General features: G+C 46.2%; 1 protein-coding gene across 1 annotated transcript in view; it reads left to right on the top strand.

The window, feature by feature from the left end:
• The window catches only part of ITGA9 (integrin subunit alpha 9), a 329,022-nt gene that overhangs the window by 58,404 nt on the left and 245,434 nt on the right, over positions 1 to 25,184 (top strand). Inside the window, exons 8-14 of the mRNA XM_049766467.1 lie at positions 3,277 to 3,345; positions 8,342 to 8,479; positions 10,536 to 10,641; positions 12,201 to 12,295; positions 16,074 to 16,164; positions 17,544 to 17,589; positions 21,310 to 21,464. Coding sequence (XP_049622424.1) covers positions 3,277 to 3,345; positions 8,342 to 8,479; positions 10,536 to 10,641; positions 12,201 to 12,295; positions 16,074 to 16,164; positions 17,544 to 17,589; positions 21,310 to 21,464 — 700 coding nt within the window. The remainder of the gene's footprint in view (positions 1 to 3,276; positions 3,346 to 8,341; positions 8,480 to 10,535; positions 10,642 to 12,200; positions 12,296 to 16,073; positions 16,165 to 17,543; positions 17,590 to 21,309; positions 21,465 to 25,184) is intronic.

Raw genomic sequence — 25,184 nt, 5'->3', positions numbered from 1 at the left:
CTGCTGGGTGTGGCCCAAAAACTAAAAACCAAAAAAAAAAAAAAAAGAACTCCAAGGCCCAGTTCAGCATGAAGACTGGATTGGCCATATGTGCATGATATATATATATATATATATATATATATATATATATATATATATATATATATAATATGTGTGTATGTATCATGCATCCTACATTTCCTAAATATATAGGGGTATATATATTTCCTAACCCCCCCATCCCTGGTGAGGTCTGGCCAAGTCTTCTAGGGAACCATGATCTTGTGAGGGCCTGTATTATTATAAAGAACAATATGGGTTGGTTCTAATTTACTGGGGGAGGGGCACACTTGATTGTGCTTAGGGCTCACTTCTGGATCTGTGTTCAGGGATCACATCTGACAGGGCTCAAGGGACTATATGGAATGTTGGGGATTGAATGCAGGTCAGTCTGATGCAAAGCAAGGTCCCTAGCTGCTGCTTATCATTTATCAGTTTTATCACTCTCACATCTCTGGTTGGTCCTTTAGTGCCAGGGCATAGACCACACAACTGGAGTGTGTCCAGGTGAGTCAGGAATGTGCATTCTTGGTACACTCCACAGTTGTTCTATAGGGAAGAGGACACAGGGATGAGCAATGGCTCAGAGCCCACATGGGTGACCTTGGCTAATGTCTGGTCATCTCTCTGGGAGTGGCTTGAAAAGTAGGGTTTGAATTCTGGAATGATCCTTCGGGGAGGCCATCAGTGACTCTATGTAGAATGTGTTGAAATCCACTGAGCAGAGCTGCCTGCAAGTGTACTCATTGATTTATTTCCCAAAGTCTCCTGGTAGGAAGAGAAAGGTGCCACTCTCCTCTTGGGCCAGGTACCTCTCTCCCCAAATATGGGGGTGGGGTGGGTGGGATGCGCAGTGAGAAAGTGTCTTGGAACATCTAGAATTGATAAACAAACTGGTACATATACACAATGAAATACTACTTGGCCATAAGATAAGATAAAATCATGCAATTTGCTGATGTATAGAGGGACCTGGAAAGCTTATCCTGCTGAGTGAAGAAGGTCAGAGGGAGAGAGATAGACATAGAATGATCTCTCATCTGTGGAACATAACAGAACATAATGATGGAAAAAACAAATCCTCAAGACAATGGAAAGAGAATATTAGAACTGGTATACAATAGGAAACAAACAAGAAAAAGAAAGAAAGAAAGAAAGAAAGAAAGAAAGAAAGAAAGAAAGAAAGAAAGAAAGAAAGAAAGAAAGAAAGAAAGAAAGAAAAGAAAGAGAGAGAGAGAGAAAGAGAGAGAGAAAGGAAGTAAGTAAGGAAGGAAGGAAGGAAACATCTTAAAACATAGGAAACAAACCCGTTGAGGGGATGAAGGATAGAACAAGGGGTTGTGTGGAAATGGGAGATGCCAATGGAAACCAGGTGGAGGAGGTGGTGCTGAAAGGTGTAAAGTATGAAACTCTATCAGCAACAGTACTGTAAACTACAGTGTAAAACTTTATATATAGCTAAAAATATGCCTCTTGTAGAAACAGACAAGTAGGTATATGAGGATAGGGAGATATTGATGGAGAAAAGCGGACACTGGCAAAGGGATTGGTGTTGGAACGTTGTATGCCTGAAATCCAAACACAGATAATGTTGTAATTTTATAGTGACTATTTAAAACTTTGCTATTTTTAATTTTTTTAAATTATTTTTTTTTAAAAGAAAGTATCTTGCTTGGAACCTCAGATAGGTCTGGGGTCATAGCTTAGAGGTAAAGCAATTACACATGTGAGGCCCTGGATTTGACTCCCACACTGCAAAAAATAAATTAATTAATTAATTAATTAATTAAAAGGTAACCAGGGCACTCTTAGAGTGGCTATAGGCTAGTGGTAAAGGGAAGAAAGCAAAGAGACTCTGAGAACTTCAAAAAGAGTTGAATCACATGATCCTCATACCTGATGAAGGACAGAGGCTTGCAGAGCTGTGACCAAGTAGCAATGGTTTCCGGTCATTCTCATTGTGGGTCAGATTTCTCACCTCAGTAAGTGACAGTAACTTCCTTTGCTCCCTGGCTGCAGAAAACTGGATCTGATTTCACTGCCTTCTTTTCAGATAGTTGTGATAACAGTACAACCCCTGTCCAGGCTTGTGGTAAGAAAGATAAGTGTGTGTAGCTTGATAGAAGCAGCAGCAGCAGAACCCTAGTTTCAGTTCTCATGGATAATGTGGAAATGTAAATTTTTTTCTGGGTTGAGTAAAAGGCAATGGTAGCAGTCGACAAAGTGACAGTTATTCCAATGCTTAGATAAGGTCATACAAGTCTCTAAGCATAAATAAAGCTTATACTAAGCATTAAGGCTAAGCATAAGTATGCTTAGCAATGAGACTGGTTCAGACTTATTTCCAGTACACCTGAACTTGAGGATTTGGTGGGCATTTGCTGCTGGTAACAGAGCTGGAAATTGTTCCTATCAGTATGGTAGTTCCCTGCCCCCTAGGGGAGAGGAGTTTGAATCTCCTTCTTCAGACAATATTAAGTGGGAAAAGAACCTCTGTGGTCATGCCATGTAAGAAGTTTGACATCAATCATCTCTGTGGTGAAGAGTCATGCTATCAATGCACAGAGGAAAAGCTCTGAAAAGTCCTGCTATAAAGCTGGTGTCTCCCAAATGAAAGTCAGAGATACCCATGTGGGGGACCTGAGTGGTAGCACAGTGGTAGGGTACTTGCCTTGCATGGGAATGACTCAGGACGGGTGGTGGTTCGAATCCCGGCATCCCATATGGTCCCCTGAGCCAGAAGCAATTTCTGAGCACAGAGGCAGGAGTAACCCCTGAGCTCTGCCAGGTATGGCCCCAAAACAAAACAAACAAACAAAAACAAACAGAGATACCCACGTGGATCTCCTGAAACCAATGGAATCGCCTTGAAAAATTCTCAAGTAGTCTTCTCCTTCTCTCTGCCTTAGATGGCAGCACCCACTGAGCTCCTTGCTAGTGGAAAGGAAAGAGACGTTTGGAGGAAGAAAACCCTTTCTGTACAGGCGACTTGTTTGCTAGGAATGTAATGGCTCAAGTCTTTATGGGTGTGCCTTTTCCTGGGGAGGTGATTTTTGGCTCAGAAGAGAAAGAGACTTTCTAGGCTGCCTTGGTAAAAATGAGAGCATGTTTGAAAAGTGTCACACCTGTCCTAAACCTCATGCAGCATTCAAAAAAGATTTCCAGGTGGTGGCTGAGAAGTAGCTTGGTCATTGTTTTTCCATCTTAACCATATATTTTTTTTTCATTCAATAGGTTTATATCTTTAGAGCTGACCAAAGATCAGGAACCTTGATTAAAATTTTCCAGGCTTCAGGCAAAAAGGTGAGATTCATTGGCATGTTTTGTTTCAGAGCTGTCATCTTGTAGGAGCCAGATCTTTCCAGAAGATTGGTGCAGAAACCCTTATCTACCCCCACTGCAACAATTAGTCAGTATTTTGACAGCACTGTAGTGCCTTTACTTCTCAGCATGTCCACACCTTGAGGAGGAGGATGAGGAGATGGGCAACATAGGATGAATTGTATGTAATTAAGTGGCAGCATTGTTTTAAAGGGTTGCTCATAGTTCACATTTTTGTCATAACTATGCTTTACAGCATGTTTTTGTCTTACATGCACCAGGCAGCCAGGCACATTGGATGACAGGCAGCAAGTCTGGTGCAACTCCCATTAGTCTGAGATGTCTGAGGCAGTGGGTTCTTCCTCTCCCTCTCTTCCCAGCTGTCCTCACACCCTAAGGCCTTCTTAACCACTTCCCTCGATTCTGCTGGTGTACAAGGAGAAAGAGCCTGTGCCTCTTTCTAACTGTGATCAAGTCAAAATAGGACAAGCTTCCCTGAAATCCATCCTGGCTGAGGTGTATCACTTGCCCATGTCTTCTTGTAGGACTTGCCCTTTGCCTGCTGCTCATTTCACTGTCCTCAGTCTTTACTTGCAAGCCCATAACTTTATGACTCCTTAGATGAATGAGTGTGATTTTTTTTTATTAGCTGCACACCCCACAGTGTGATGTAGATCGGATCATCTTGTAAGCAGGTCTCAAGCGATACACATGCAGTTTTGGGAGGTGAAGGGAATCTCTGTGGAGGCTCTGACGAGCTCTCAATGGCAGCACTGGAGGCTGGCTGGGGTTTAGGAGAGTGTCAGGAGGTGAGCTGATGTGGAGAGGGAGGGGAACACATAACACTTAGTGGCTTCTTTCTGAGTGGGTCACATGTCCCAAACCCAGCTTGGTTCCTGGCCCTAGTGACCTCCTTAGGCTGTCTGCACCACCTTGCTTTGTTCTGCAGATGAAACGTCCTAAATCCCCCAAAGATCCCTATCTCTGACTTAAGTACAGCTTTCTCAACCTTAATGTATATGCTTTAAATGTAGTTGCAGTCTTTTTCAATTAAAAAAAAGTACTTCTTACATGCAGATCTCTTCTATGCTCCTTTGAGAAATTTGCTGGCCAGTGTTAGGGTAACATTTCCTATCTCCCCCACAGCAGCATTGGGAAGCAATTTTGCCAAAGAAGTTTGCTAAATGTCCCTCAGGTTCAGAGAGAAATAACTCTGTGGGTCCCAAAGAGAAATAGGGTGCTGAGTCTGCTAAACTCAACACTTTAGACCTTTCCTTCCAATTTGGCCTGTGTGTCTCTCCAGAATTCTTTATCCCGTCCATTGCAGCTGGACTGGAAGATTAAAGGGATTTTTTTTTGTCCCCACTCCCAGATTTAGGGAGGAAGGATTTGCATAGAACTCATGTAAGTGTAATCATACAAAGTAATATTTAATAAACATCTTCATTGCAAAGCAATAACCATAATTATAGTCATATTTACCTAACTTGACTATCACCTAAAATTTTTGAAAGTGAAGTACAGTGCTTGAACACGCCTGTCTTAATATATTCTTTCTGTGTTTGCACCTGTTACTCCAAATATTTTTTAGGTTCATCTATGGCAGTCTCCCACCCAAACCCCGCCCCACTTTTGCCTGCGCCTTAGATACCCCAATTCAAACCTGTCATCATGATGGAAACCAGTGAGCAGGCATGCCCCACTCATTCTCTCTGGATCTTCCTGGTGTGGAGGTTGATGTCTGACTGGTCTGAAGCTAGGGGTGTGGATGAGACAAGAGCAGTCAGAGTACTATAGAGAATCCACTTGTCCAGACTTTGAGGAACTCTTGAAACCAAGTTCCGGGAAAGACTTAAGTTTGCAGGATGACAAGTTGGGCTCCCCAAGATGAGCATTCTGGCTCCCCACTAAACAGACTGAAGAACCCCAGCATTTTATCCCTTGTCAACAACCTTGTTGTGGTCTTCAACTGGACCCTCAAATTCCTCCCAGGCCCTCCTCTTGCTACTGCCTCTTGGTCCTCCTGCCCTCCTATCTCATTATCCTCTAACTGTACCTCTTATGATAGTCTTTCTGAATTTTATTTTATTCGGGGAAGGGTGTTTATAGCAGAGCTGGGGTCCTGAGGGCCACTTTCTGCTCAGAAATGTTGGGGGTCAGCAGGATCATGCTTGGTGGTGTTGGGGGACAGAATATGTGGTGCTGGGGATCAAACTCTCCCTCTTTGAGCTCTCCTTCCATTCTACTTCCCTGATTTTGCAGTAGTCTATTGCCTTCTTTCTGCAGCCAGTTCTGCATTTTTGTGAGAGGAAACGAACAGCCCAAATCTCTGACATCTTTCACTCTGAGGGGAAGAACAGGCTCTGGTTTTCTGGGGTATATCTGCCACTACGTACCCTCCTAGTTCTTTTTTTTTTTTTTTAATTTTTTTTTATTTAAACACCTTGATTACATACATGATTGTGTTTGGGTTTCAGTCATAAAAGGAACACCACCCATCACCAGTGCAACATTCCCATCACCCAAGTCCCAAATCTCCCTCCTCCCCCCCCCAACCCCCGCCTGTACCCTAAACAGGCTCTACATTTCCCTCATACATTCTCAATATTAGGACAGTTCAAAATGTAGTTATTTCTCTAACTAAACTCATCACTCTTTGTGGTGAGCTTCCTGAGGTGAGCTGGAACTTCCAGCTCTTTTCTCTTTTGTGTCTGAAAATTATTATTACAAGGGTGTCTTTCATTTTTCTTAAAACCCATAGATGAGTGAGACCATTCTGCGTTTTTCTCTCTCTCTCTCTGACTTATTTCACTCAGCATAATAGATTCCATGTACATCCATGTATAGGAAAATTTCATGACTTCATCTCTCCTGACAGCTGCATAATATTCCATTGTGTATATGTACCACAGTTTCTTTAGCCATTCGTCTGTTGAAGGGCATCTTGGTTGTTTCCAGAGTCTTGCTATGGTAAATAGAGCTGCAATGAATATAGGTGTAAGGAAGGGGTTTTTGTATTGTATTTTTGTGTTCCTAGGATATATTCCTAGGAGTGATACCCTCCTAGTTCTAACTCAGTAAACCATCCATCTGCTTCTGCTTTTATTTGGCCAGAATTTGGTTAGACAGTCCTGTCTCCTGACTTCACCACAGGGGGGAAAAATTGATTCTGGTGTTGATTGGTTGATGTTGGTAGAAATCAGCACTGTGTGACTCATATGCTGAAAGAGATCTGTGTGCTAGTGTGTCCCAAGTGATGGAAGATAATGATGGAAGGACCACATGAACAGCTCTTTATCATCTTCCACACTGGGTTAGGAAGTGAGTTCTTGAAGAGATTACCAGTACTTAGATAGGAAACTTGACGTATGGATAATGGTTCTTAACACTGATAATGATGACTATGCTATGTTCATGACCTGTCATGAGACGGAAACAGATAGCTCCCCCAGGGCTCAGCCACAGGGCCCCTCAGGAAGCTCTGGTCCCCAGGGCCTTGCCTTCCCCTTCCAGATGGAAGCACTGGCTGGGATATCAAGTTAGTGACTGGCTGGCAGGTTGATTCCTGCTTCCTCTTCCTTTCCCTTGGGAATGGGTGGCCCAGAGGAGGTCTGGGGGAGTGGAAGTGGCCTTGACATGTGACAGAAAGGGGCATTCAAGTCTTCCTGACCTAGGGTTAGTTGCAGGAAACAGACTTGCAGGCCTGCCACCTCCCTCAAACTCCCCGAAATCAGCTGCCAATAAACCCCAGTGAAAGAAAATGCTGTTTTGATTACTTTAAAAATGGAGTACTTTAATTTGAAAGCATTCTTTTTTTTTTTAAAGGACACTTTAAAAGCAGTAGAAGATGCAAACTGGCAGCTTTTGGAAAGATGCTGCCCACAGAAGTGGTTTTCTTGTTGTTATTGTTGCTTTTGGGATACATATTTATTGTATTTCTTCTTTTTCTTTTATTATATTTCTTACGAAAGAGTTGCCAGCATAAAAAAGTGAGAAGGAAGAAAGAGCAAGAGATGGGGACCCAAGGTGGGGAGAGGTCGGTCTTCAAATAGAATTGAAAGTTTTGGATTTTCTTGAAAATTGGCAACACTGAGGCTGAGGATGAAGCTCCTTTGTAGAGTTCACACTTGTATGTGGGAGGCCCTGGGTGTTCAACTCTTGGTGAAAACACACACACACACACACACACACACACACACACACACACACACACACACACACGGAAGGTTGACTTCGCATTCTGGCTTGCTACAGTCTTCACCTTCCCTTCTTGCTCATTGATATCGAAGTTCAGTGTCTCTTGTCCTCTCTAGGCACACTCAAGCTAGGACCTGTTTTTTCTTCTTTTATTTATTTTTAATCTGGCATCTGGGCTTGAGATTCTTGATTTCAATACTAGATACTAGGTTAGGCTATGCAGAAAGAAATTAGTTACCTGGCTATATTCCCTTATAAATCCAGTGGCCTTCTGAGCCATACCTTTGCCTATCATTTCAGCTCATACCATTTATGAGGCCCACTTTCGTGTACAGAGCTGGGAGAGGGGGCTGTTTTCCCTAGGTACCATCTGCTTCTGGTCCACCTGTTGCTCTGCAAGGTCACATTCCCATTTGCTGTCCTTTCCCAGTGTCTATAGATAGTGACCAGTGTGTGTATGGACTGCAACTTGTTTTTAGGAAAGCTCTCTGGTCTCCTGGGTTGCCATGCCTGTTTCCCCTTCATTTGGGCTCTGGGTAAGGGCCTCTGCCCAAGGGAGCTTCAGTTCTGGGTTGACTAGGGGCCACTCCACTAGAAGTTCCAAGGAAGTTGGGGGTTTCATTGGGGGGGCCCAATGAAGTCCTCTTAGCTCAGCTTTTGTCACCTCTTCGGACGTGCTTGGGAGTAACCATTTGCAAAGCCCGAGGGCTGGAGGAGATCAAGGGCTTTGCTGTGTGAGGGCAGACACTGAACGCTGTGTTGCAACTCGCCTTGGTTGCAGATGGGCTCTTACTTCGGCTCCTCCTTATGCGCAGTTGACCTGAATGCAGACGGCCTCTCCGACCTGCTGGTGGGGGCCCCCATGTTTTCTGAGATCAGAGATGAAGGGCAAGTCACCGTCTACATCAACAGAGGAAATGTGAGTACCTAGTGGGATGGGGCGCTCTGCTGGGGGAGCTTCTGGTGTTTCTTCTCCTCAGCTCAGCCTCCCCCTGTCATTCACTTGTGTTCTAGCAGTGTTAGCTCTGTGGACCCATGACACTTGAAAATAACTGTCATGGCTCTCATTTACAGGCTTGCTGTGTACTGAGAACTGTGGTTCTTGCTTTATGTGAATGATTTCAGACTAAGACATACTGGTCTCAGAGGTGCCTCTTTCTCAAGATGAAAATCTTGAAGCTCAGGGCTGGAGCTTTTGCACAGGGGATAGGGCATTTGCCTTGCCTATGGCCAACCAGCATCCCATATGGTTCCCTGAGCCTGCAAGGAGTGATTTCTGAGCACAGAGCAAGGAGTAACCTCTGAGTGCCTCAGGATGTGACCCCAAAACAAACAAAAATCCTGAAGCTCAGAGAGGCTAAGTAACGTGCCCCAAACTGCTCATCCAAGAAGATGTGGGTCTGGCATCTGAACCCAGATGTACAAGCTCTAAAACTGGCCTGCTTTGCTTCTGGCTATGCTGCCCTCCTGGGGACATGGGTCCATCTGTCCTGGTAGTTCTGGAGACATAGTATCTGGGGGAATATTGAGGGAGGAGTTGGACTCAAGCATTGTGGTAAGGCTAAGTGGGGTGAGGAGGGAGGCAGTGGGGCCACTTTAATGTAGAAGGTGTATAGGGGTGGGACAGTGGAGTGACCTTGGCCACCATACGATGTCTCTCATTCTGCAGAACCATTATAGAGTGTGGCAGGGTCAGCAAGGTGATTTGGCCCCTCTGTTGTCAAGTTGGTGTCGAGTTGGGCCAGGCCTCATGGGCATATTGGCAGGTCTAGAGTGTTAGACATAGGGATGTTACAGACATTATTTGGCCATAAAGCATTGGGTGCTATTTATATTTTTCAGGGACTGGGAGCTTTTGAGTCATACCTGGTGGTGCTCAAAGATCGCTCCTAGGTGGTACTTAGGGGACCATATGAAGTGTTGAGATTGAACCCAGGTCAGCTGCATGAAAGGCAAGCACCCTATGCCCTATACTGTCTTTCAGGCCCCATATAGGATGGTGCTTGACTTTTGAGGGGGAGGTTGGGCACTCTCCAGTGCTCAGGGATTACTCCTGGCTCTGTGTTCAGAAAATACTCTGTTGGGTTTGGGGGACCATATAGGATGGCCATGGATTGAATCAAGGTTGGCTGCATTTAAGGCTAGTGTCCTACCTCTGTACTATATCTAGATAGTGTTTTTTACTCAGGTGTCAGAATTTGGGTGCTGAGCAGATAGCTTTCTGGCCACCATCACCACCGACTTCCTTCCTCAATCAGTTATTAATCATCACACAAGCTTGTGGACAGAGCATGTGGCCATGTTGAGCCAAGAACTACTGTGTGTTGGGTTATTTTGAGCCATGAGCTTGGTCAAGTTTGGCAGTCCATGCACGGTGTAGAGCAGCATTTATTTTGGGGGTGCAGGCACACCCAGAAGTGCTCAGGACTTACTCCTGGCTCTGTACTCAATAATTCCTGTCAGGGCTTGGGAGACCATATGGGATGTTGGAGATTGAAGCAGGTTTGCCATGGGCAAGGAAAATAATTGCTCGGGTTCCAGAACGGCTTTCTAACCAATGTCTGGAAGTCATATGCTAGAACAAATATAAATATGGGTACCCCTTTAGAATAACTTAGGTGCCTATGTTGAGGAGACCTAAGAGGAGGCTATAGGACTCGGAGGCTTTGAGACTTGGGAGACATATGGGTTTGTGGATGAATAGAGAATTAGGAAAGATCGTGGCATTGGTCAACCAAAGATTTGCCTCCCATCTCAAGGTCTCTTTGGAGCCACCTAGGCTGCACAACTGAAAGAGACTTACTGCACCTCAAGAGTATAGATTGGGTACCAAGGCCTTTGCCCAGGTTTTTTCCTGTTGGTGTGCGTGCTCCAGGGGGCCATTTTATGAACTTCAGCATTTGATTGTTTTTATTTTGTTGTTGCTGATTCTCTCTGTGCTGTCTTTTCCCTGTTTCTTCCATCCTGTTTTCCAGGGAGCCCTGGAGGAGCAGCTGGTGCTTAGTGGTGACAACGCCTACAATGCACATTTCGGGGAGAGCATTGCTGCTCTGGGCGACCTTGATGATGACGGATTCCCAGGTCAGTGGGCTTGCTCTGTCCCCATGGTCATTGCTCACCTTGGGGTGGGGGAGAGGAAATCCTGTTATCAGTGTAGATTCTCCAGCCCATCTCTGAGCCCACTGTGGTTTGGCTTCTGCCTCATCCCTTCTCCTGGGATCAGTGTTCTCTATATTTTGATGGAGCAGCTGACTCTTTGGGCTACATTGTGGGGCTGGGAAGTTTACACCAGCTTCCTCAGCCACAAGCTGATTGGTTTCTGAGTCCTGGGGTCCTATCATGTTATGAGTGGCACGACTGAGGAGGAACTTAGGTTCTCATTCTCCCCTGATCATGGTCCCTGGAGATGAATTTGTTGGCTTAGTGATGACACGTGCAGAATGACACTGGACCAGAGCCTCACCCTGTCTGGACTGCAGCAGCCTATTAGTCTCTTGGCCTCCCCTTGGCTCTGGTCAACTAAATAGCATTTTCACTCACCACAAGCCCAGTGTCAGGATCGGTGGCAGCCATGGGTGGGCTCAGGCTGCGGTGGGAGATGGGTTGCTGCCACTCGCTGCACTGCAAACTTGCATGCCTTGCACAGGTACACTCTACTCAGAATGGACTTCTGGCAGAGAGGAGGACCTGTCTTGAGGTCATGAGGGTGCACATGCCTCCCCCAATCATACTTCTGCTGACATGTGATTTTTTTTGTTAGCAATAGAGGGAGAAAGTAGAGAAGTTGTGAGCTGGTTCTTGGAGTCCTGGGTTTGTGAGAGTTGGGTGGATTTTTGCAGGCATGTGTGTGTGTGTTTGTGCATTTGTATGTGTGAGTGAGTGTAGTGAATGCCAGTTTATATAATCCTCTTCTCGCACAATGGATTCTGTTTTCTCCGTTTTATAATGACCACCATCATTGAGTTTCCTGTTCTGACAAGAGACAGAGGAAGCTTTCCTCTTTCACACACTTTAGTGAAAAACAGAATTAGCATATTTGGGGTGGTTTCTCCCAAGCAATGCTCAAGGGTCCAGGGTCACTCCTAGTGAGACTAAGCCAACCAGGCCAGACTGTTCAATGCTTAGGTCTGGCATATCAGCAGCTGCTCTGACTGAGAGCTACTGGCAGGGCCTGCAATTGCTGCCACCGGCATTGCTGGCTGGGGCCTGTGTGATGTCAGAGAGCAAACTTGGCCCCTTGAACATGCATATACATTGGCATGCAGGCACCCCTCACCTTGAGCTATCTCACTGTCACAAACAATTGGTGCTGTTATCAGATACAAAATAATATTTCCTGACTTCCAAGTTCAACAGACAGAAATGAGAGTGGTTGGTGTTTGCTCTTTTTTTTTTTTTTATTGTTGAGTGAATCTGTGATTTGTTCTATGACAAAGGGATAAACTTTTCTAGAACTTGGTTCTTTTCAGCTTTATAATTTTCTTTCACATCTTCTGCCCACCTCCTCATACTAAGAAACTTTTTTACCTAATTCAATGCTTTGAGAAATGACCAATTGAGGCATTTTTGGTACAGAGGGGCTCCTGATGGCAAGTGGGGGCTGCATGTGCTTTTCTAATGGGAGCTGTTTCTCTCCTCAGATGTGGCTGTTGGTGCACCCAAAGAGGACGACTTTGCAGGGGCCATCTACATCTACCATGGGGATGCTGGTGGGATTGTTCCTCAATACTCAATGGTAACCATGGGAGAGGGACATGCGGGCTGTTCCTGCACTCCTGCGGCAGCTGTGGAGACCACCTTTCCTGTGTCCCGAGCTCTGGGGGTGCAGAGGAAAAGTCAACATTGCTCCTGCCCTCAGTCTTCCTTCCTTGTGAAGGAGACAGTTGATATCATGCGTTAGATTCAAAGTCATTTTCACACACTCCCAGGTTAGCGCATGTCCCAGCATGAATACTGCATATAGAAGATAAAATTCTATATGCATGACTGTCATACTGCTGTGTATTTAAGAAACATCTTTCTTCCTTCCTCCCTTGACTCTCTTCTAACTCCTCTGTGCTAAGTCAAAGGCTAGTGTTAAAAAATAAATTAGAATCTAGCCCAGAGAGAGAAAGGTGGGTGAAAGCGGGACCTGACAAGGGTCACAGGACTGTTGTCAAAATTGGCTTTGAATCAATGAGCTGGTCATAAGTTGGCATTGTGCCCTAGGCTTGGGAACATGGAAGTGACGACTTCTGTTTTTTGGCTGTATCAGTGTGGTTCAGACTTACTGATGGTGTGAGTCTAGTCCATGGGAAAAAGGAAGTCACTCTCTTGACAGTATCAATATGATATTGTGGACATCTGTGTGGAGAATGCCACAGACCTGGGTCTTTCTCCCAGGTGGGCCTGTGTCTGAAAGGGACTGAGCACATACGGAGAAATTGTCAATCAGTCCGTATTTATTTAATGAGCACTTAGCTGCTTACCACTTCCTCTTTATGCTCCTCTTCCAAAAGACACGGGCTTCAGGCCTCCTCTGCTGCTACAGAGGCAAAACTCTGAACCATGACTTGTGCTTTCTGGGAGTAAAAAGAAAATAGGTCATCGCAGGTTGATCTCCTGACCTCTCAGCTCATACATTCAAGTCATTCCTGGAGCAGATTATTGTTGATTAAAGGGTGAGGGCTGGCCTATCGCTAGTAGAGTTTTAGGACGGCTCTGTGCTGAGCTTCCTGGAGGAGGGTGCTGCTTCCTGTTTGGTGACACTGGGGTAAGAACCCCAGACTTCACTCATATGAAGCATTTATCCTGCCATGGTGCCATATCTCCAGCACCCCAAGATTGAATGATGATCCTGCCCGCTTATTTTATCTCATCTCCACCAATGCCAGGGGAGATGGCAACTTTCTCACCATGAGCTGCAGCCCCAGGGGGGGTGGGCTGAGTTAGTTAAGCTTCCCAAGGTCAGTGGCTAATAAGAGGCCATCTGGCTGTTGAAATGTGGTCAGTGGAACTCTTGACCCTTTTATTGTAATGTTGCCCTCATTTCCCCATCGGGAGAAAGGGCACTTGGGGATATTCAGTTGGAGAATATGGGACCAATGAAAGTTCCTTTGCCAAGAGGACCCCTTTCTCTGGGGCAGTTATATCCATGCACTCTTTTCTTTTCATCAGAAATGAGAAATGGTGAAGGCAGTGAATTCAGGTCATCAGCCGTGGGCATGGTCCCAATGACACACGTGGAGGAAGGGGATCATGTGTGTCATTGAGATCTTCTAATGTGGTCTAAGGATGCTGTTCTCTGAAAGCCACAAATCATTTAGGGTTCCCTGTCCTCAGGCTGTCCATGAGGTCACACACCATGCATCCTCCTGGAAGCTTGTTCCTGGACCTCGGAAACTAATCACATAGAGGCCGCTGCATGAGACACGCCCCCCCCATTCCCTCCCCCTTGGGCCTCCAGTGTTTTGTTTTTGTTGCTGGGTGGGATCCCTGTAGTGAACTGAAGGATAAATTTTGTGGTTAGTGTTGAGAGTCCTTAGTAGGAAGCAGAAATCAGCAGCTGGACGAATCCTACCTTTGTCAGCAAGCAGACTGGCTCATTAGCTTTCTTTAGCTTTGACAAAGAGAAGTGGTCTGGGACTCTGAAAAATAAAAAAGGATGATTATGTTTTTCCAAGCTGCTAATATGTTCATGATAAGATCAGTGATTAAACAGGAAAGGAGAAACACCCCAACATTTTAACAGCAGATTCACTAGGGCCTGGGTGAGACAGAGCTACATTGTGAGGGGAGTTAGAGGAACAGACCCCGAAAACACTCTGGGCAAGGATTGGCTTTTCTTTGGCCCACACTGGTGTTATTTCTGCTGGATAAATTGTGAGATCAGGGCCTAATGTTCTTCCACATTATAATTTAACTCATTCCTTTTCCTCCAGTTCTCCATGAAGTGTTGATTTTAAGATCCTGGTGTGGCTTTAGAGATTGGGGGAGCCCTCTGGGCCTGTCATGGCAGCTCTGTGATCTTTCTGCTCCCCTAGGGACACAGCCTATGAAGTTGGTCAAGCAGAGGTTTTCTAAGCTCCTGGTTTTCATTTAAGGTTATTAGCACTGAGCAGACTTATCTTCCTGGCTTTATGGCATAATGGTCTGCAGATGTCTGCGGGATAGCTTAAGCCCGCCTCGCCACCCCCAAATGGACCACCCCTTCATTCCCCCATCTCAGCCACAGCAGATCCTGGAAATACAAACCTGGGGCAAGCTTCTGCTCCTGTTTCTGGACTTGAGAGCCGAGCCTGTCTGCTTTAAGATGTGGCTTTTGAGAAATAACGAAGACGCACAGAACTGTTTGTTTAGCTAGTGCCAGGAGGGACGTGAGGTCTGTCTATTAGCGAGGAGCATTTCTTGAGTGTTTTCTTTAGAGTTTGAGTTTGTACTTTGATGCTTGCCTGTTTCCTGTTGGACAGCTTAACTGGTTTGGGGGGGTGGGTTGTTGCAGTTCCTCGATGCTGGGGCCCACGTGGGGACACGTTAGGGTATCTCCTGGAGAGCCTGTGGAACAACCTCCTCCGATTTCCCTGTATAATGGATGACTCAATATGGGAAAGGAAGGAGAAATCCACAATGAACCTCTGAAGCTTGGAAACCTGGTTCTAATGTGGATTTTGCTTATGTACTGGAAGCCATGAATGCACTAAGACAAGCCTTTGCAAAGAGCCTGAGTAGATAAGGGAAAGAAGGAAAGGGTCGTATTCCAGAAACTGAAAACTTCTCTGAATCCAGAAGTTTAGTGTCTTTGTGAAGAATTACCACATGAGTGGTGTCCGTTGGTCATGCAGCAAATATTCTTTGGTCAATGAGCCATGCATCAACATATATTGAACTTAATGATTAGTAAAATGTGAGTACAGCTGCTGGGGTGATGGTGGCAGAGCTGTAAACTAAAGGCTTGAGCAGAGTTTTGGTACCTCTCAAAGTTTATAGAAGACTCAAGACCATGGAATTGGAGAGTTACTGAATAGAACTTTTTGCTAGTGTCTCTGAAACACAAGAATCCATGGCTCCTCTGTTTGGTTTGATAGAGAGACAATTTCTGTGTGGCCATCTGTCCCGGCTAGTTCCACTGTCTGTTGAGAAGTGCTACAAGTTTAGTCAATACCGGGGTAGAGAGCGAGATAAGGAAAACTCTAAGTCTTTGTAGCCAGCTATCAATGTAAAAACAAAACTTGATCTCTTTTAGAAACGGAAGTTAAAGAACTTCAGTTTCAAACTTTGTTCAGTGTGCCAAAACCTTAACTCACCAATCAAGATGTATTTTCTTGTTAGCACTGAACTAAAAAGCCTGAATTGAGATTTGGTGAAGTTGAGTAATAATATAAGAGTATGATTTTCAGAAATCTGCAGAAGACCTTGCACCAAAGTAGGATTTAAAAAGTAGGCTTAAAAGCCCAGCATCTTGGGCAAGACCAGCTCAGACAGTAGTGAGTCTGTGCCCTGTGCCAATGACTCGATTTCCCTATGATCTGTTTCAGAAACTGCTGGGGCGGAAGATACATCCAGTGCTACGGATGTTTGGCCAGTCCATATCAGGAGGCATTGATATGGATGGAAATGGCTATCCTGGTAAGCTATTTTTCTTTCAAAGGCACAAGAGATAAAGATAAAAGCCGGAGGTAGACTCATTGCCAGTCTGGTAAGCTGTGATTACCTCTGTTTGGGATTAGGAATTCACATAATAGAAATGGAGTGTTTGCTTTGAGGGTGAAAAGAAAAGTTTGATGTTTATTGATGTTATATTGATGTTTATTTTGGGACTGTAAAATGATCTGCTCTGAAGAGTTTGGTCACGGGGAGGGTGGGTCTTTCCAGTGATTTCTGTGGAGACAAGTCTTTTTAATGAAGGGCACTGTATACATTTAGAATGATAAATCATGAAGCCTCATATTAAATTCTTTTATATTCAATCATGTTCAGAGGTTTCTTACTCTTGAGAGGGGAAAAAAAGGCAGCTGAATAGCACCACCTCTGACCCCAGTCACCGCAAGATTATTGAGAGAAAGACTTGGAGCATAAAGAAAAACATATGCTCTCTCAAACAGCAAAATAGACCTGGCTGGCTTGTCTTTAGGATTAATGAATACCTAGTAGTGGTTGAAGATAATTGAGTATAATGAACAATCACCACCCCAACCCAAGTGATACCTGGTTGGGTTTTTGGGCACCAGAAAGGATGGAGTGAGGTGAGATGAGAAAATAGTGATACTAAATTTGAGGGGGGAAAATCCTGCATCATCATGGCATTCAGAAAAAAAAAAAGGTCCCTGAAACTATCGATCATTTTGCTTCTGAAAAATAAAACAAATCAAAACACAAAACACTTTTCCACTTCCACATAGGGTCTGGACAGGCAAATGCAGCCCTTTAGAAAGACCGCTAGCTATGCAGTTTCTCAGGGGAATCTGAATCATCTTTTGTAATTTACAGACTTGGGCTGAGAAGGGGAACCAAAAGGGGCTGGTGTTGACTTTTTTGTCTAAGAAAGACTCTTCTGGGTCTTCTGAGAAAGCGTTTATCCAGTTCTGGGCAATTGGTGGTCCTTCCCCAACAAAACTTAGCATTTTACTAGATGTGAATTGCTTACACATATGATGTTGTCTCATACGCAGTAGGTGTGTAGAGATGGGATACCCCTGGCTTTACAGACAATGAAACTGAGCCTTAGAGAATCAAGGGGTCTAGCCAGAGAGCACAGTGTGGTAGGTGAGGATTTGGACAATTATACCACTGGTGGTATGCCTCACTTCCTACAGCCAGCTCTCGGTGTCTCAGCAGATTATCTGGTGACAGGCTATTGAATAGAGTCTCACCGATTCATGACATAGGCCAGAGGGTAGCAGTGAAGACCCTGACCTTGTCTAATGAGGGCTTCCATTCTAGGGAATCTGGGAAGGATGGATATGGGCTTCCACATGATTCTGAACCTCTAATCTTCTGGTTCACAGATGTCACAGTTGGTGCCTTCATGTCGGACAGTGTGGTTCTTCTCAGGTGAGCTCATTTCCCCTGGACTCTGTTTTCCATGATGGGTGGATGGGACTGGGAGCTCTCCCATGCCCCTCCTTCTCCCATCTGGTGACCCATCCTGGTCCCATTCTGGTGACGTGTTCCTTGCAGATGGAGGGGCCTAGTGTTTGGATAGCACCTTTGATTTCTTGTTCTCTGTCTCTTCCCAGAATTTCCATCTTGAATGGCTCTCTCATATAGGGAGAAAGGCTTAGAGGCAGTGTTTGAGGATGCCTACCACCCACCCCCCCAGTCTTTGTGCCTTCTGTTATATGCTATTCCAGTACCCTCTTTTGCCTGGATGCTGGAACACTCACAGGGCTGGGCACCATTGCTATTTCCTGTTTCTTCCTGTACCTCAGTGTACCACAGTCTTATGTCCCTCGTTTTCCAGGGACCTGCCTCACTACTTCTCTGTGGTAGCAGAACTGTGGGATACAACAAGTTTGGGTCCAGCTCTCCTCTAGGCCTGTGCAGTCTGCAAAGATCTGTTTTGCCTCTGTGCCCTCACCCCTGCCTTCAAACCATCTCCTAGTATTTCTGGCTGTATGAGTCAGAGGCAACAGAATTACACTCAAGGATTTGGGAGCCAGCACTTGGGCTCTTAACTTTGGGGAATAACCTGGTGGCAGAACTTTCTAAAATAGGCGAGCAGCATCTTAGAGCTGGCAGAGGCCCAGAAGCCAGGCATTCCAAGCCCTAGATTCTTATCATTCAAAGTGCCTCCTTCCACATCCTCACCATAGGGGTCACAGCACCTCTTCTAGAATGGGGTGTCCCCTTAAGAATGAGGGGTGCTTACCAGTATTTAAGGGAACCAGTTACTCAAAATGTCTTGGAAAAGAGTCAGGGTTGTTTTGAGTCCAGGAGCATGGTGCCCTGGGAGGTGAGTTCCTGGTGAGTGTGTGTGTCTTTTTAAGGACTTCTGTAAGAGGGGAGCCTGAGGAGAATGCTCTGCGTGGGCGTCTATGACTCACATGCTCAACCAGTGGGGGTGACTCTGACAGAACAGGTGAGATCTGCCTCCTGCAGACTGCAGAAGTCGCTTTTGTCCCCAGGTGCACCTCCACTAAGACAGAACCTGCCTGGTTCCCTGAGTCAAACCATGAGGAATATCCAGGATATTTCTTCCTGAATCGGTTCTTCTTCTGAGATGGGACCTAGAATTTTTCCTTCCACTTTAGGAAAGAAGAGCTTTTGGGGCTACGGTGACAGGGATGAGGAAGTTGTGGATAAAGAATATGTAACAGAGGCTTTGTGTTGTCAGTTCCCCTCTCTTTAGTATCTTGGGACACATGCTCTGGCTCATCAGGATTCCTTTGGATTAGACACATTCTTTGGGCTTCTTGAAGTGAACAAATGTCAGGCCATGGCAGAATGGGAAGCCCCTGGGTGCCTCTAATGAGGACAGAAAAATGCTGCAGGGTTTGAGGGACTGGTTTGGCCTGTATCTGACCCAGGTTCAATCCTTGGCACCACATTCCCTGATCCCAACCAGAAGTGATCCCAAGACACAGAACCTGGAATAAATCCTGAACATTGCTGGGTATGACCTCATAAAACAAGAGGGAGAGGGGCGAGAGAGATGGGATTTAATAGAGTCTTTGTGTGGAGAGGTGCCTCCTTTCTGGAGGCACTGGTCTCTTCCATGAGTGTCTAAGAGAACAGGGGATAATGGAAAGATAAGTGGGGGACCCTCAGAAAGGGAAGGATCGGGCTGACTTCTAGAGCCACTTCTTGTGACTTCTTGAGTCACTTTTTGACTTCTTGTGGAAAAGGTATTAGGTGGAGGAAGTAAGTGGTCCTAGGGAGGCTGGTGGTGACTCATGTGTTGATCTGGCTGACAGGTCACTTTGGTGGACTTGGGGTCTCCTCTGGTTTGGTTGGGACCAGATTGAGACCCAGAAACCAGACCTGTGCATGCTCTTACAAATCCTTCCATGTCGCTGGCCCTGGATTATGCAAAAGAGTAGGGTGAGGAGGGTATGGGGGCCTCAGCCAGAGCAGGTGCTGGGGCTCATTTCCTTTACTGGGCTGTGTCTCCCTGCACCCTGTCAACTCTTCAAACAACACTGACCTCAGAAAAAAAAGGAGCATCATCGGTAGCTTGAACCAATGGTTCATTATTTTCCTGAGGAGAAGAGCTCTCACTGTTTTCCTTCCATACAGCCCTTCAAGGCCTCTGCAACACAATTCTCAGGGCTTCTGCTTTGAGCTCGCAGGCTGGCATGTTGGGTCTGTAACACCCCAGTTTCCACCTCCCTCCCCTCTGCAGTGTGGGGCTGGCCCAATTCTACCCTCAGGAAGTTTGTCCTCTCAGATTAGCCGGAGAAGGCAGGTCTGAGGTTGGGGAGAGGTGCCTGGTGCCCTGCTAGAGAAGGGCAAAGGAAATGATCCAAGAAGCACATGAAAGATTTGGGTGCTTTTTCCTGACCCATTGACAATAATTGGAGTTGAAATGAGGTACAAGGAAGCTGAGGTGCCTAGCTGACCTCTGGTGTGCTGTGCAGGGCAGGCAGGCAGGTGTGTCATCTCTCAGGAATCAGTTTAGCAGCCTTGCTTTCATCATTTGCACAGAGCTTGTTCTTTTGTTGGCCTTTCCCCAGCTCTGAGGTAGACATAGTGGTTGGGGGGGAGCGTCAAGTGGCCCTAGGGATGATGTGAGGGGGTGAAGGGCTGTACCTTTTCTGTCAGGTGAGCACTGATAGCTTGCCCTCGCATCCCCATTGTGAGGACCATGGGAATGGTGGGGTGCAGTCAGCACCCCCAGCATCCCAGCCCAAACTCTTACTTGTTATCTCTGAACTCTTTCTTCCTGTGATTGCCTCTCCTTCCTGTCTGCTGCCTGCCCCGGGCACTCATGGTGGGATTGTGTACAATCTATGTTGGATTCATGTGTCCGCTCAGATTACCCAGTACCCTGGAGGTGGACCCCTTCCCAATTAGCAGAGATGGTCTCCCTGTGGGACAGGGTGAGTGGAGAAGTTAAGCTTTGAGTTAGATGCAGGGCTTCCACGTGGCTATTTTTGTGAGGGTTAATGCCATCTTTTTTTTCAGCTGTAAAAGGCTCTGGGGGGGTGGTCATGGGAGGCAGGGCAGTGAGCACATCTGTCCCTGCAGGTCTGTCTCTAATGGTATAGATGTTTATTGGATTGCGCCTGGTTCTGAGGTCAGGCGGGGTAAGGTACTTGGCTGTGAGCAGCTGGGACTCCATTAATCAAGTTCTTTGATAAAGACGCTGAAGGATTTGATGGGAGTCAATGAAGGAGGCCATTTGACACACCAGATGGAACTAGAAATTTGTGATTCCTGGGGTGAGGTGGAAGTGGAGAGGGGAATCCCTCATTTCTGTTTGTCAGTCATGGTACCCACCTTGGGTTCTGAAACATTCTTACCTTCGGCTCCAGTGGAAATGGGACTTTGGCTGATAGAATCATAGTCAGCCGTGCCAACATCTGGTGACTTGGTTATAGCTTCAACCAGCTGGCATTTTATTAGCTAGCTTGCCTGTATTATTACTGACCATTAACCACGGTTTTATTAGGAAACTGGCCTCTTTTCAAGGCAGAAGTCTGCTGAGCCCCAGCACCCTGCTCTCCTCGCTTCTTTTACTCCTTAAAGCACTGGCCAGCTTGCTGAGCACTGATCCTGTTATGCATCTCTGTGTGTTCTCAGACTGTGTCTCCTTCCTCTCTTGACATGCAGGGCAAGGCCTGTCATCACCGTGGACGTCTCTGTCTTCCTCCCAGCCTCTGTCAACATCACAGCTCCTCAGTGTCATGACGGGCTGCAGCCTGTGAACTGCCTGAATGTCACCGTCTGCTTCAGCTTTCATGGCAAACACGTTCCTGGAGAGATTGGTAATGAGCCAAGCCTTGGCCCTCTGTCATGAGGGATCTTGTGAGGTCGTGGGCAACCGAAGGATGTCTCTGGAGGTCCTGCTTTCTGAATTCCTGAATTTCCTTTACCTTCTGTGCTGAGTTTTTCCCATGGTTTTCCCAATTAACACACCTTCCAGTCCTCGGATGAAAAAGAGTCTTTTACCCTAATTCTCATCTTCCCAAATGACTGAGACCTCACTATACCATGGTGGAGAATTTGTGGAAAAGTGGGGACTGGAACTCTCCACACTACCCTATCTCTGAAGACCCAGGCACAAGATAGGACGAGAGCAGATTACAATTCAGAGCGTGATCCTTTGCCAGAAATGCATCCAGATATTCTGTACAGACTGGCGGATGCTTTATGCTTGCCTGGAAGGTACACTTCATAGCAGAAAATAGCTCCAGGGAAAGGCTGGCATCAAAACACCTTCTCAATGTCTTGTGCATTGGGGGCCCCTGATCTCATCCAGTGTGATCCCAGCAGTGATATCTGCAGTCCTGTATGGACATTAGCATCCCTGATTCCATGCCTCTGACTCTACATTCGTCCCAGGTCAGTGTGCACAGAGACATGTGTACCCCCAGACATGCAGACACTTGACACTTGACACTTGCCATCCCTCTGCATTTATGCTCTGTGCTGCTTCATTTAACAACATTCCTGAGTCCTCTTACCTGTCACTGGTACATAGTCTCCATCAATAGGCACACAGAATAAGCTCAACAGTTAAACCTTGTACTTTACCAGGTTTCTCTGTCCCCCAAAGTTGAACATTTCTACTTGATATGGTAGGTTATATTGGGGGGTTGGCAATGTCATTACAACAATTGATATGGAAAAAGATGCTGCACTCGCTGACTTTTTTTAAAAGTAACTTGGAAAATTAAGCCAACTAGGAATATTCTACCTTCACATAGTGAAGGGAACCTACATAGAGATGCTTTTGAGGGTCAAAGCAGATACGGTAGGTAGTCTGCTTGTCTTGCAAGTGGCTGACCACGGTTTTATTACCAGCACTTCATATGGTCCCAAGCCCACCAGGAGTGACCCCTTGAGTGCACAGCCAGGAATAAGTCCTGACTATGACTTAGTGTGTTTTTCTTAATTCCTGCCCCCAAAACCCACGCAAAGAAAAGGAATTTGGGTGAACCACCTTCTTGGGATTACAGTACCAAAAAACTTGGAGGATGGACTCTGGAGCTGGGGTCTGAACCACAAAGGACGTCCTGGTTCTGAGGGCCAGGGCCAAGAAGAGAACTGCCTGTGAGAGAAGTCACCTCATGTGTCCTGATACTACTGGGTGAGCTCACAGCAGCTGGCAGGATGGAGGAGCCCATTCTTTCTCAGCCCCCACAGTCTCCCTGCAGCCTTGTCTCAGCAAAGCCTGATAGAAAGCAGTCAGCACAGCCCAAATAAGGTTTGCAGAGTACAAAGAGTCTGGGGTGCAGAGACTCCTCAAAAAGAGTCAGTGTTTAAGCTCATAGACTTCCTGAAGTGCCTGCTGGGTTAATCCACCAACAGTGGTTATTTAGCTTTGTGTGTGTGTGTGTGTGTGTGTGTGTGTGTGTGTGTGTGTGTGTTTGGGCCACACCCAGCGGTGCTCAGGGGTTACTCCTGGCTCTGCGTTCAGAAATTGCTCCTGGCAGGCACTGGGGACCATATGGGATGCCAGGATTCAAACCACCCACTGTCCTGGGTCAGCTGTATGCAAGGCAAACACCCTACTGCTGTGCTATCTCTCCGGCCCTGGCTATTTAGCTTTTAAAGGTACCTGCTAGCCCCCATGTTGGGTTCCGAGCACAGTCCGTAGGAGCTTGTTTTCCAGTGAGGAAGGAAGCAAGCATCAGGACAGCGACAGTGCTACACACACACACACACACACACACACACACACACACACACACACACACACACACACACACACGATATCTGTTCTGACGGCATCTGAACCCCTCTGTGTGGAGTCTGGGTTCATGGTAGGGTGGGAGGGAGGGAGATACAATGCTCCACTTTCAGAATCTCAACTTCCTAGCAGGAGGGTCTGGGACATGTATGATCAGAGCATGAAAGACACCTCTCTCTCTTTTTACAAAATGTTTGTTCTGCTGAAAATTCAGAAGTGCAGGTTCAATTCTCCACTCTAGAGATACCAACAAGCTTGCTGCTGCCTATCCTGGCCAGCAAGCAGGTACATTGTCAGACAGTGGACAGGGCACAGCTCTCTTGGGCAGAGTGCACCCATCATGACTTATGCCAGCCAGGAGGTTCCAGGGAAACCCCAGGCCACTCCCCAAGTCAAGATGACAGTGGCTGAGCAGAACTCTATATCTCAACTCTTTGTCTTTCCAGCCATAAGGGCAGTGCTCATGACCCATCTCTTGGGGGCTTTCTTCCTAGAAGAGATTGATGTCTGGTTTAATCGAAAATGTCAAATACATTTTACATCAAGGAGACATATCAAGTAGGCAGTTATACAGGTGGAATGACTCCAAGATGAGTGCACTTGGCAGACGAGTGCTTGGCTATGTATGGTTGCAGGCTAAAACACTTGGGAAATCTCAGCAGATGGGGCAGCCTGCCCATGCAGCCGGTGCTCGGTCCCTCGTCACTGAGCTGTGCCACCCTACCCTTGAGTTGCAAGAGAGACACACTGGACTCAAATATTTTGCAGTGGAATGGGGGCTTGGGGAAACCAAGTTTGTAAAGCATCCTGAATATATTCATGTCCCTGACTTGCATCCTCTCAATTCAGTGTCTCCAAGGTATAACCATCAGATGCCTCTTATTGATGCAATAGTGACCCTGGGGATCCATAAGGAAGGGGGGGGGTAGCAAATTGGAAAGGGAAGGATAGTGCAGTAGTAGATAGTCTTCAGAGGAGCAGACTGTGGGTCTATATAAAATATGTGTCTGTAGAAAATGGAACTATATGGAGAATTAGTGTCTATTGAAATGTATACTTATATAGAGAATATGTGTCTATATCATATAGAGAATTTGTGTCTATTGAACTCGCCTTCTAAGGCACTGTGAGAGCTAAATTCCTTCTCTGGGAAGACCTTAGCTTATGTATGAGATCCACCCACTTTAGGAAGTATCGACTGCTCTACTCAAAATCCACTGCTCAAAAGATTAATCTCATCCCAAAATTACCTTTATCCAGATTGGCATTGGTTACCATGGCCTAATTAAGTTGATACATAAACCATCATGGGGCCTAAGATAGTACTGGGGTTAAGGCGTGTGGCGTCCATTGCCAGTGTCTGTTCAATCCCTGTAACACATGGTGTCTCAAGCTGTGCAGGGTGCAACCCCAAAGGCCCTGAAAACCATTGGTGTCACCTCAGGGACTCAGCAATGAGTAGCTCTCTCTTCTGGTTGAGCAGATTCACCGGGAGTGGCCCCTGGGCACCACTTATGAGTTCTCCCCCTCCAAAGGAAGGAAAGAACCCATCACAGCAGCCCGCTAGAGAGTGTGTTATGGAGCAAGTTACCAGTGTGGGCAGCCAAAGTGTAGCCCTGCTGGAACCTTTGGGAGTTTCCTGTGGGCACACCTCAGAATTCTTGGCATTGTCCTACTCCTGGGGGATGGGGTCGTGATTGGTTGCCATCTGCTGGGGCAGAGGACTCTCTGGCAAGTTTCACTGCCGAACATCTGAGTAGAGCCACTGGAGACTGCCCCTGAGATGAGGGAT

Source organism: Suncus etruscus, chromosome 20 (assembly GCF_024139225.1).
Source record: "Suncus etruscus isolate mSunEtr1 chromosome 20, mSunEtr1.pri.cur, whole genome shotgun sequence".
NCBI lineage: Eukaryota > Metazoa > Chordata > Mammalia > Eulipotyphla > Soricidae > Suncus > Suncus etruscus.
The sequence above is the reverse complement of the archived record's forward strand: the minus strand, read 5'-3'. Positions and strand labels throughout refer to the sequence as shown.